The sequence below is a fragment of the Hyperolius riggenbachi genome, chromosome 8 (genome assembly GCF_040937935.1).
Source record: "Hyperolius riggenbachi isolate aHypRig1 chromosome 8, aHypRig1.pri, whole genome shotgun sequence".
NCBI classification, from domain to species: domain Eukaryota; kingdom Metazoa; phylum Chordata; class Amphibia; order Anura; family Hyperoliidae; genus Hyperolius; species Hyperolius riggenbachi.
Genome location: NC_090653.1, coordinates 42,916,245 through 42,929,489, shown reverse-complemented (window position 1 = coordinate 42,929,489; position 13,245 = coordinate 42,916,245). Strand labels below are relative to the sequence as shown.

At 41.9% G+C, this 13,245-nt stretch overlaps 1 protein-coding gene across 1 annotated transcript in view; it reads left to right on the top strand.

Moving 5' to 3' along the window:
* NOTCH4 (notch receptor 4) overlaps nt 1-13,245 on the top strand; it is a 174,381-nt gene that overhangs the window by 84,207 nt on the left and 76,929 nt on the right. The window contains exons 12-15 of the mRNA XM_068250322.1: nt 271-381; nt 1,305-1,497; nt 3,722-3,867; nt 8,773-8,892. Coding sequence (XP_068106423.1) covers nt 271-381; nt 1,305-1,497; nt 3,722-3,867; nt 8,773-8,892 — 570 coding nt within the window. The remainder of the gene's footprint in view (nt 1-270; nt 382-1,304; nt 1,498-3,721; nt 3,868-8,772; nt 8,893-13,245) is intronic.

Genomic DNA, 13,245 nt, shown 5'->3' with positions numbered 1-13,245 from the left:
CACAAGAGTCCTAAAACAAGTGTGGCCACCAGGATCTTCACACCAATAGCAAGTGTAGCCACAAAAACACCCGATCGGAAGGATTAACCCCTTTATCAGAGGGTATGAAGTAGTAGTTGGTGCCCCCTTACAGCTTTGAGCCCCCCTGCACTTGCAGGGGCTGCTCCCCTCTAGTTACACCCCTGGGTGGTACAGAATTTTTCATTGCCTTTCCCCAGATACAATAATCCTACTGAACATTACAACATTGCATTTGTACTCTCTCCTCAGGTCTGACATGTGACACAGATATGAACGAATGTAGCAGTAACCCGTGCCTGCATGGACGTTGCATCGACCTTGTGGATGCGTTCCAGTGTCTTTGTGATCCGGGGTATTCAGGTAACAATGGCATTAGAAATTACAGAACTTGTGTTAGATATCACACCTTATCAACGATATCCCACCTTATCGAAGATATCTCACCTTATCAAAGCTATCACACCTTATCAAAGCTATCACACCTTATCAAAGATATCTCACCTTATCAAATATATCACACCTTATCAGATATATCACACCTTATCAGAGATATCACACCTTATCAGATATATCACACCTTATCAGAGATATCACACCTTATCAAATATATCACACCTTATCAGAGATATCACACCTTATCAACGATATCCCACCTTATCAAATATATCACACCTTATCAAAGATATCACACCTTATCAAATATATCACACCTTATCAGAGATAACACACCTTATCAAATATATCACACCTTATAAGAGATAACACACCTTATCAAATATATCACACCTTATAAGAGATATCACACCTTATCAAAGATATCACACCTTATCAAAGATATCACACCTTATCAAAGATGTCACACCTTATCAAAGATATCACACCTTATCAAAGATATCATGCCTTATCAGAGTAGCATAGTGAGCGCTACAAACCTATGCCTGCTAATTTGCAATGGCTCTAGTCCTGCCCTGAGCCCCTGCAGGTTCGTAGCGCTCTCTATGCTACGCTGATAAGGCATGCTAACTTTGATAAGGTGTGATATCTTGATATCTTTGATAAGGTGTGATATTTGTCATAGCACAGTTTAGCGAATCAAGCCCTAGGTGTGAAAGTCTCCATAGACTTGCGGTAAAATAGGGTTACCCACTCCAGGTTTCACCTGCAGGTGCAAGAGGGGCCTCAGCCCTTTATACATTTCTAGTGGTTGTGGGTCACTATGAGCTCTCCAAGTGTTCTGCGTGTCGGCATTGTAACTCTCCTCTCTGTGTTCCTCTGTCCTTTAGGTGTACTCTGTGAGATGGACACAGATGAGTGCCGGTCTCAGCCCTGCCACAATGGAGGAACCTGCCAGGACCTGGACAGTGGCTTCCTGTGTCACTGCCCCCCAGGAACAGCTCCTCCTGTCTGTGTCTTAGAAAATGTCACCACCACCAACACAAGCTGCCTCCATGGGAGTCCCCAGACACAACACAACAGGTGAGGCCAGGAATATACAGAGGCAAGGCTGGGGGATGAGCATGAAGGCAAATTTAGTATTATGAGATGATTCCATAGTATTAATCCTTTTTTTGGACTTTTTTTTGCAATCTATCATTGTTATTTTGGCTTTAAAGAGACACCGAAGTGGAAAAAAAATGATGATATTATGATTTGTATGTGTAGTACAGCTAAGAAATAAAACATTAAGATCAGATACATCAGTCTAATTGTTTCCAGTACAGGAAGAGTTAAGAAACTCTAGTTGTTATCTCTATGCAAAAAAGCCATTAAGCTCTACGACTTTGAAAGTGGTGGAGAGGGCTTTCTTCTGACTTTTATTATCTCAACTGTTTTCTTTTTCCCTGGCATAGGAGAGGTCATTAGTTCACAGACTGCTCTGAAAGACTCATTTTGAATGCTGAGTGTTGTGTAATCTGCACATATTATAGAATGATGCAATGTTAGAAAAAACACTATATACCTGAAAATAAAAGTATGAGAATATTTTCTTTGCTGCTAATCTTCTAGTAATTATTCATAGTACACAACCAATTCATTATATCATATATTTTTTTTCCCTTCAGTGTCTCTTTAAGGCTAAAAAAAATGTAGGTTTGCAAAGTAGACTCTTACACAATTATCCACGCCTACACTTGTTTGGTAAATTCCTTTCAATGCAATTGTCAACCATAAACTCACTGTTCTGTGTTTTTTATGTAGTCTTCATCCTGACCCTGCATGCATGGCAACCACTCCAGTATAATCATATCATATATGTGTCTGCTGTACTGAATCTTATCTCAGTCAGCCTGGCTCTATTCTGGTACATTGCCGAGGAGAGGGAAGCTTGTTATCTCTCCTCCCACATTCCTGCTCCTCATTGTGGAATTAATGGACTGCTGGAGGCATCCGGAGTAGTTACTCCATAGCATAGGTAGCAGTGGTAGACCTTCTAATGACAGCCATCATTTATTTTAAGAGGAACTTTAAACCAGGATTGACCTGCAACCCAATCAGGAGTAATGCCACCTTTCCCACGGGTAATTGTTACCTTTCCTCATATAGTTCATCAGGGACCTCTGTATGGCTGATATTGGGCCATGGCCCTGACAGTTTGCTGTCTGTGAACCCTGTTGCATTGTGGGAAATAATGGCTGTTTCCAAATGCCAAGCAATCAGTATCTCCTTAGAACTCTAAGTAATAAACATTCCACAGAGATCAAGACAAAACACAGAGCATTTATATTGCATTTTTCTCCTGGCGGACTCAAAGCACCAGAGTTGCAGCCACTACTGGTAGGACTAAAGATGTCACCACCTTGTGCAGCATCACTATTCGATCCCATGTCCTTCCTCTTTCACAAGTAACATCGTTGTACAGCAGCCACTCTATCTCATGTATAGCTCTGTTAAAACACCTTTCCCGTGTCTTGCTCCCTGTTTGAAGCCATCTCCTTTTCCATCTATTGCAACCCCTCTTCCATGTTTAGCCCCTCCCTTGGGCAGCAGCTACCCAAGACCTGGGCCTCTGCGGTCTGTCCAGAAATCCGTCCCTGATGCCAAGTTCCCACTTTTTCTTTTCACAGGCAGTTATAATGAATTGCGCAATGGGATGAAAGGAGAAAAACACACGTTAGAAAAGATGGGCATCTTTTAAAGAGACACTGAAGCGAAAAAAAAAAATATGATATAGTGAATTGGTTGTGTACTATGAATAATTACTAGAAGATTGGCAGCAAAGAAAATATTCTCATACTTTTATTTTCAGGTATATAGTGTTTTTTCTAACATTGCATCATTCTATAATATGTGCAGATTACACAACACTCAGCATTCAAAATGAGTCTTTCAGAGCAGTTTGTGAAGTAATGACCTCTCCTCTAGCAGAGGAAAAGTAAATAGTCCAGGAACAGTTGAGATAATAAAAGTCAGATAACAGCCCTCTCCACGACTAACTTAGTCGGAGAGCTTAATGGCTTGTTTGAATAGAGATAACAACTGGAGTTTCTCAACTCTTCCTGTACTGGAAACAATTACACTGATGTATCTGATCTTAATGTTTTATTTCTTAGCTGTGCTACACATACAAATCATAATATCATCATTTTTTTTTCGCTTCAGTGTCTCTTTAAGTATCTAGTGTTGAAAGTATTTGGTATTACTGAAGAATCTATGTAACCCGCTCTCCTCCCCCCATTCCTCTTTGTCTTTTCTCTTGCAGCTCGTGGTGTGTCTGTGACATTGGCTGGACAGGCTCAGAGTGTGATGCCCCCATCAATGAATGTGCTACTGTCCACTGTGACAATGGTGGAACATGCCAACCTTACCAGGGTGGATATAACTGCTCATGCCCATTGGGATACACAGGTACCCATGCGTCAATGGCAACCTATGCATGTCTGTTTATAGATTCATTGTATGCATAACTCCCAACTTTTGAGATAAGAAAAAGGGACACTTAAGCCACGCCCCTGCCACACCCCTAATCAAGGCCCAGACACACTCCTAGTCACACATATATAAAAATTCCATAAGAAAAATGTTATTTTACAATTGAAACCACACTAGTACTTCCCTATCCTGGTTCATTTTCCTTTATATTAACATTTGAAAATTAGAAATATATTAATTTAAAGGATGGGAATAAAGAGTCAATTAAAGACATTTTTCAGTAGAAAAATACATATATTTACACAGATCTGTACATTAGTCCTGAAAGAGGGACACAATGAGGGAGAAAGTGGGACTGAGAAGGTGAGGGATTGGGTTCCCAAAGAGAGACTGTCCCTCCAAAACAGAGATGTTGTACGCATGAGTACCACAACTGCCAAGGCTTATTGTAGAGCAGAATTCAGTTTTCCAAATATAAGCCACAAAAAATCATCCTGCAGATGGGGAGTTTGAAACCCAACTGAATTCAAAATTGAACAAAGTAAACCCTAATAACAATCAGGATGGTGAAGGTATGTAAACAGTGTTTTAGAAGCAAAGTGATGCTAGAAGCTGAAAAACAACTTGCATGTTCTCCTCTCTGGATTCAGCCAATGGGTGTGTCAATCCGCTATAACTATGTAACACATAGTTCACATATGACAGGTGTGTTTGCATTAGTATAATGCGTTTTTGGTGCGTTTTGCGTTTGAGTTTTTTTAACGCAAATACGTTTTTCATGCGTTTTGATGCATTTGTGGTTCGCTAATGTAAAACGCATGTGCGTTTTTTATGCATTTTTTAAAGAATTATGTAAATCATTAGAAAGACAACAGGAAGCGGAAACACATCAGAGATCTTTACTTTTTAATTAAAGGGGGACTAAAGTAAGAGGTATACGGAGGCTGCCATATTTATTTCCTTTTAATCAATACCAGTTGCCTGGCAGCCCTGCTGGTCTATTTCTCTGCAGTAGTATCTGGATAACACCAGAAACAAGCATGCAGCTAGTCTTGACAGATCTGACTTTTAAAGTCTGAAACACCTGATCTGCTGCATGCTTGTTCAGGGGCTATGGCTAATCATATTAGAGGCAGAGGATCAGCAGGGCTGCCAGGCAACTGGTATTGCTTAAAAGGAAACAAACATTGCAGCCTCCATATACCTCTCTCTTCAGTTCCCCTTTAAAAATGCATGAAAAAATGCATGAAAAACGTAATGCATATGCGTTACCATAGACTTTCATTATATGCGTTTTGGCAGCCAGGCTGCATATTATGCAACACTGAAAGCATCTGCAGAATTCTTACTGTAAATCGCAGATGGAACGATGGTCCTTCTGCGTCCAATAGACTAACATTGCTGCATAAAACGCAGCGTTTCCCGCTCCGCAAGCGTTTCTGCCATGTGTGCACCCGGCCTTAAAGTAGACAACCATGTGTTTCTCTGAGGACGTGAGGTTTCTGATTTACAGAAAGTGGGGAGAGACAGAGAAGTTATAGGACCTCAAACAACTAAAAAGAAATTAGCATGATCGGACATGCTGCCAGATAACGGCCAACGTGCCGACATGCTTGATCGGGTGAGCGGCGGTAATAACGGGATGAGCGACAAACACGCTATTGTAAGATGCGCCCCCTCCCCCCCCCCCCCCCCCCCCCCCCGGGGTCAATGAGTTTCTGGACCCATGACAGACCCTTCCTTCTGTCATCCAGTGCTGTACTGATGTTTTTTGGATTCTAAAGGTGGCCACTAACGGTCCAATTTCTAGCGAAAAATCATTAAAGCGAGCAGAAATTCTGATTAGATTGGTTGTAAATAATCTCTGTTGATGGGCACAATTGATTACGAACGATTATTAAAAAAAAATCCAATTGAATTTTTGTCTAACCAAAATTTGGATTTTCTTGTTCGTTGTGATAGATAGGAAGCAAAGATTGGTTCATTGATGGTGTAGTGAACGATTTCACTTCCGATCAGAATTTCTGATTGCTCTATTTTTTCGCTAGAAATTGGATTGTTAGTGGCCACCTTAAAGAGTAACTGTCAGGCTGCAGAAGCTAATTTAAACCTCTATTCTCCTGTGTTAAACAGTTTAGAAGGAAGCCAGAAAGCCATTAGTGAAGATAAAAATCTCTCTTACCTTTGATGTGTGCTTATCAGAAAAGCTAATTAGACCCAAGAGGACGCAAGCCGCATACTATACTGCAAAGCATTCTGGGGCCCTCCCCTCGGCTGCTAATGAGACGTTACAGCAGCTTGTAATCAGTCCAGCGCGTAGCACTGATAAATCTCCGGGCAGAGTACACTGCAGGAGTCAGCTATTGTTCCTAGCCACATGGCTCATTAATATTCACTGCACACTGTGTTATTCAGTAGGAGCTTTTCTGTGATCAGGAAGCAGGCAGGACATGAAGACACATTTGACAGAAAAACATGGAGCCTGCCATGAGCTGTCAGGAGCATCTATCTCTGCATATACTATATACAAATTCTGTGAAATCCAAACGTGGACAGTGAAATGCATATGTAATGTAAGTACAGCCAATATTTAGCTACTGATATATGTGTTTATTTTCTCTGAGACCTTATACCTAACAGCTCCTCTTTAAGTCATGGGGAAAGCAAAAGAAATGTCAAAGAATCTGCGGGCAAAGGTAGTTCAACTCTATAAAACAGGAAGGGCCCTTTTACACTTAATGTGTTGGTATGCATTAGTGTGCATTAGTATGTGTTGGTACGCTTTTTTAACATGCATTGGTTTGCGAAAGGGATATGAGAAATATCCAAGGAATTGAGAATGCAAATCATCAGTGTTCAAACTCTAATTAAGAAGTGGAAAATTATTGTTTCTGTTGCAACCAAACCATGGTCAGGTAGACAAACCCCAAAAATAACTTCAGGTAAAATACAGGACTCCCTGAAAAAAATGTGGTGCGGTATTTTTTCAGAAAGACATTACTACACAAATGCCACAAAGTATCCAACTTACAATATGCCAGACAGCACAGAGACAAGTCTCAAACCTTCTGGCACAAAGTCATTCGGAGTCATGAGAATAAAATTGACATGTTTTACCAACATCCATATAAGCCACATTTGGAGAGGAGTCAACAGGGGCTATGAAACCTGTGAAATATGGCAGTGGATAGCTGATGATTTGGGGAGGTGTTCGCTACAAAGCACAGGACATTTGGTCAGAATTGACTTTAACCAGTTCACCCCCAAGGGTTTTTATCCTAACGGACCAGAGCAATTTTCAGTTGTCAGCGCTCCTCCCTTTTATTCCCTAATAACTTTATTACTACTTATCACAAGAAAATGATCTATACCTCGTTTTTTTCGCCACCAATTAGGCTTTCTGTGGATAGTACATTTTGCTAAGAATTATTTTATTCTAAATGCATTTTAATGAGAAAAACAGAAAAAAAAAGAAAAAAAATCATTATTTCTCAGTGTTCAGCCTTTATAGTTTTAAAATTAAACATTCTCCTGTGGATAAAACAAACACGTTTTATTTGCCCAGTGGTCCCGATAATTAAACCGTTTAGATTATGTCCCTACCACAATGTATGGCGACAGTATATTATTTTGAAATATAAGTGGTTATTTTTCTGTTTGTTCTGGCCATAATTACAAGCCCCTATGTAATAAATTAAAATTAATTTTCCCCCATAAAATATAGAATAAAAAAAGCTGAGTCCCTAAGGCAACAATTTTTTTTTTTTTTAAGCTGATTTTTTTTTTTTTACAAGTGTTTTTTTTGGGGGGGAGGGTTGGAAGTGTAATTTTATTAATGATGTGTATATACTTGAAAATGTATGTATTTTGTAAGTGTAATATACTTTTTGGCCACAAGATGGCGCTGGTGAACACTCATAGGACGTGTTCATTTTTTTTTTTTTTTTTTTACACACTTTATTAAACTGTTACATTTCCTGTTTATGTGAATGGACGTAGCCGCTGTTCGCGGTCACATCCATTCACTCCAGGCACTGCGATTGGGTAGAGGACTGTTCAGTCCTCTTCCCCAATCGCCCAGCACGGGATCCCGACGGTAATGGCGGCGGTAGCGGCGGACACACGGCGGTAGCAGCGGCGGGAATGCGCGACGTATTAAAACGTCATGTTGCTGTTAATAGCGGTAAGCATGACGTTTTAATACGTTAGGATGGCGGTAAATGGTTAATAGGCCCAATATGAATGGAGAAAGTTAGCAAAAAATACTGGATGCAAATTTGCACTCATCAGCCAGGAAGCTGAACAAGGGTCCTACTTGGACATTTCAACGTGTCAATGATCCAAAACACAAGGCAAGTCGATCTGTCATTGGCTACAGCAACATAAAGTAAAGGTTCTGGAGTGGCCATCTCACTCTCCTGACCTCAGTATCATTGAGCCACTCTGGGGAGACCTCGATCATATAGTTCATGCAAGACAGACCAAGAATTTACAGGAACTGGCCAGGAAGAATGGACAGCTTTACAGAGAAGATAAAAAGCCTTCTCCACAACTACCTCAAGAAAGTTCAAGCTGTCATTGATGTTAAAGGCGGCAATGCACAGTATTAAGAAATGGAGTTTGTTAGCTTTTGGTAAAGGTCATTTAGGCTGTGACTTAAAGAGTAAACACAGTTGTTTGGCTTTAGACAACCACTAACCACGAGTGAAAGGACATGTTTGTATTATCATTCATGAGTCGCGGCTGTGCATCTGTTGAGAGGAGGGTCAAGGTCACAGACATGCACCCCGCGGTGGTGGACGGCGTGTGCCAGTTGCCTAGCGCATGTTATTAAACAGGCTGGCTTTTTGACTAACATATATCTAATTTATGTCTCTCCAGGGTTGCATTGTGAGACCATCATCCAACTGTGTTCCCCTGACAACTGTCTTAATGGAGGGACTTGCTATGAGCAACCCAACGTTACTGGCCCCTCCTGTCTCTGCCCTGCAGGATGGCAAGGTAAGTTATACAAACTTTTATAAAGCTAATGCAAAGTTAGCATCCTGATCCTGAGACTTGGGCGTCAGAAGATGGAGCTGAAGTTACTTTTAAAACACAATAATTCCGAATGTTTTCATTCCCAACCATCCATGGCGGCCTGGAGGGGGAATAGTATTTAACACGGCTGGGACTTGTGCAGAAGCAGGATCAGCCATATACCAGCTGTACCCAAGTCCCCCGCGCCGATTCCTCTCGTACGCGTATTGGCATTGTATTTTTCCTTTTCAATGCACAAAAAGTTTTACCCTCCAAAACTAAAACTTTTTAGCATTTGAGGAACAAAAATAAAATCAGAAAAACTCAGAACTTCCTTTCTTCTATAAAAGATAAACCACAACATAACCTTTATGGAAAACAATGTAATCACAATTTATGGAAATCCTAAAAAATCCCCTGAAGTTTAACTTGCTTTCACTTTTGCAGTGGGCAATGAAGAGGTTATACTGTATGAGAGCTGCCTAAGGCCCCGTTCACACTGCACACGTTTCCAGCCGCGTTTTGGAAACGCGTGCAGGTGGCCGACACGCACAACATCAGACAGTGCATAAAGTGCACTGTCTGATGTTCACACTGCATGCGTTCCGGACCTGTGCAATCCAAGAACACATGCTGCACGCATTTTTTGCAAAAACGCGTGGCTGTCCCAACTTTTCAGTGATGGGATCAGCCACGCAACGCACACAAACGCGGATGGCGTGCGTTCGCATGCGTTGCGTTCCGCACGCAAGGCCATCCACGTTTGTGATCCAGGCAGAGATCCTGCGTCTATTCACAGCTGCTAATTAGCCAGTTTCATCTGGCTAAACAAACAAACAAACAAAAAACCAGTGAAATAAAGCTGGCCACTAATGGTCCAATTTCTAGCGAAAAATCGTTCGAGCGATCAGAAATTCTGATCGCATTGGTTGTAAATAATCTCCATTGGTGGACACAATCGATTATGAACGAGTGAAAAAAATGTCGCCCGAATGAATTTTCGTCGAACGAAAATTTGGATTTTCTTGGTGGTCATGATAGATAGGAAGCAATGATTGGTTAGTTGATGGTGTAGTGAACGATTTTTTGTCCGATCAGAATTTCTGATCGCTCGAACGATTTTTCGCTAAAAATTGGACCGTTAGTGGCCAGCTTTAGTCTAACTGACAAAATAGTGTGCAAGTGAGTAGGATGGCTGGCTGGTATCTTACTATTTTGGCAGTTAGATTTAGCAACTGCAGTTCAGGAAATGTTTTTGAAAACAAAGAAAACCCGGAGAATCCCCCGTGGGGAGATGGACAAGTCTAAAATCTGTTGGCTCTGTCAGATTTTAACTGCTTTCTTTTTTTGTTGTAGTGGTCCTTGAAGAAACAGGCAAAAATTATTTCAAAACTGGAAAATAAAAGAATGGGCTCAATACATAGTAAATTATGGGCAATTTTGTGAGCTCCAAAAGATGTGCTAGGGCTCATTTTGAGGGTATGTCTTATATTTCTATCAGGAAGTGTCTGTCAGCAGAACATTTCCTGTTCCTTTGTACTGTGCTGCTCCTGTGCTGAGTGTCCTCATGCCTTCCCCACTGTGCCGTGGCTCTTCCTCTGCTGAAGGTATGCTACTGTACTGATCAGGCACCTGCCCTGTCATCCCTGCACAGCTCATAACCTTGCTGTGTGCAGGGATGACAGGACTGGTGCCCAATCGGCATTCCACCAATGTGTCCCCGCTTGCTGGCCTCCTCCTCCTCTTTAACTGCCACTAGGGCTTATATTTTGAGCGTGCTTGAAATTCCAGCTAGGGCTTATTTTCAGGGTAGGGCTTATGTTCAGGGGAAACTGGGTAGTCAAGCATGATAAAGGTAAACTCAGACAATCTCAAAGAAGCTTTATGTTCCTGTGACATCAGTTGCAAATATTGCACAAAAGTTAAAGTGAATGTTTACGTCTTTAAAAATAAAAAAGTCAGATACTCACCCAAGGAGAGGGAAGGCTCGGTCCTAATGAGCCTTCCCTCTCCTCTCCCGGTGCCCGTTCCCGCACACAGGGGCGTATCTGAGTATAAAAGAGCCTATGGCAAACTCAAAAAATGCGCCCCCCCCAGTCAGAGCCCCTTTCCCCTCTAAATCCCCCCATTCCCCTTTACAGACCCCTCTCCCCTCTCGCTATAGGCAGCAATGCAATATGATTGGTCCATGTCTTGTTACTATATAAGGCCTAGTGAATGTTATGTGATTTTAGACACTGACATAAGCTTGAGAAAGGAGGAGCTGTCTCCGAAATCTCGCATGATGTTTGTACTGTCTTTTAATTATTAAAGAGCAATCATATATCTGGATGGTGCTGGTCTTTACTTTCTGCGGTGTGTTTTTTGCTCGGGATATTGCTGAAGTTACTTTTATGGAAATACTGTATCTCTTATTCCCTCTCAGTCCTCTTTTCTAACTCTAAGCCAAGTGCACCCTACATACATAAGTTAAGTAGCCTTGTTCCCCATTAACAGAAGTAATTTTATCTGAGGTCTCAAGGACAGGCAGGCACAGGGGCAGGCATGGTGGCGCAGCTTGGGGCAAGAATGGGGGTTAAGAACATAGACAGACATGGTGGTACAGCACAGGGGCAAGCATGGCGCCCAATGGTACTGTGGCGCCCATGGCACAAGCCATGCCTGCACCCCTCTAGATACGCCTCTGCCCGCACAGGATCCCCCGTGGCAGTATTCGACCAGTTCGGTCAAATACTGCCACTTCCGCACGCCGAAGGGAGCTTTCGGAAGCCTTCGGGAGCCCGAGTGCTCCCGAAGGCTTCCGAAAGCTCCCTTCGGCGTGCGGAAGTGGCAGTATTTGACCGAACTGGGCAGCTCCATACTATCAGGCCCGGATTTCTGCAAAGGCCACAAAGGCCACTGCCTAGGGCGATAAGATCAGAAGGGCGGCAGGACTTGGAGAGAGAAGAGGTCATATGTCAAAGTAAATCATCTCCTCTGTTCCCGCAGCGCAGCCATCCAGCGCCCTGCTCTGCACTAATAGCTGAATTCCAGAGTTCCCCAATCCCTGCACCTCTCACTTCCTGATGTGTTATAACAATCAGGATCAATCATAACTGTCACCTGATGATCCAATTATGATCGACATACAGTACAAGTGGATGTGAGAAATACCAGGGATTTACATTACAAAGCAGATAAAACTAAGTTCCGCTGAGTTCTAATGCAGGCATTCACAAACATTTCTGCTAGTTTCTTTGCCTTCTTTTTTACAGCTGTGATACTGACCCCAGCAGTTGTAAATTACACTTTCTTATCTAGCCGTAATTTATTGCTTTTTTTTCTTCCTAGCCAGTGATCTAGTCTCTGCTTAAGTTAACTCTTTCCTGACTCATTTTCTGTCCGTCAGCTCCGACCATCTATGAGAACTGCTGCAGCCTGGAATAAAAATGCTGTATGCTTCCCTTTCATTGCTAAACTGTCACTGTCACCTGAGCTGTTACTACCTCTGTGCTAGTGTGTTTGGTTTGGCATCCTTCTGCTTTCCTGTAGCATTAGAGCATTCTACCATCTTAGCCATCAGCAAAAGCAGAGAGGTTTGAATCAGGATGATACCATTTATTGGCTTAAAAGAAAAAGAGTAATATTTCTGCTAATAAGCCTTCTTCATACTTTGTTGCTGTATACTGCCAATATGTTATTATTATGTACATTCAGCATTCAAAAGAGATACGTAGATTTTTCAGCAAATATAAATAAATGTCATTCAGATGCTTTAAAGCTGAACTCTTGCACAGGACAGAAGGAAAACAGAGAAATGCACCCTGTATGTATTTAGAGAGCCTTTCGAATTCTTCCACATGTGTGTCTAATAACAAATTTGATATCTTCCCTGTGTCACCTGACTGCCACAGCATATAAGCTTATTTTAAAGCACAAGATGTTAATATATTTGCTTCCATGAAAGTAGGAATTAGACACACTGTCTATTTATTGCAGGATTTGTATCAGCTGTAACAAAAATATTTTTATGTAAAGGTTATGTTGTTGCGTATCTTTTAGAGCAGAGAGGAAGTTCTGAGTTCAGGTCCACACTAATTACAACCAAACATCCAAAGTGGGTCTTGACAGGATGTTTGCTACTTACCTGTTCTCTGTTTTGGATGGGCTTCTCTCCATTGCTCTGCCCTGCCACCTGTTTGTGGCTCCGACTGCAGCCAGTCGCACAGAGGACAAAGAAGCAGTGCATGCTCTGGCCACTCACGCTCCCTGTCACCTGTTTGTGGCTCTGACTGCAGCCAGTCGCACAGAGGATAAAGAAGTAGCGCATGCTCTGGCCATTTGCGCTCCCTGTAA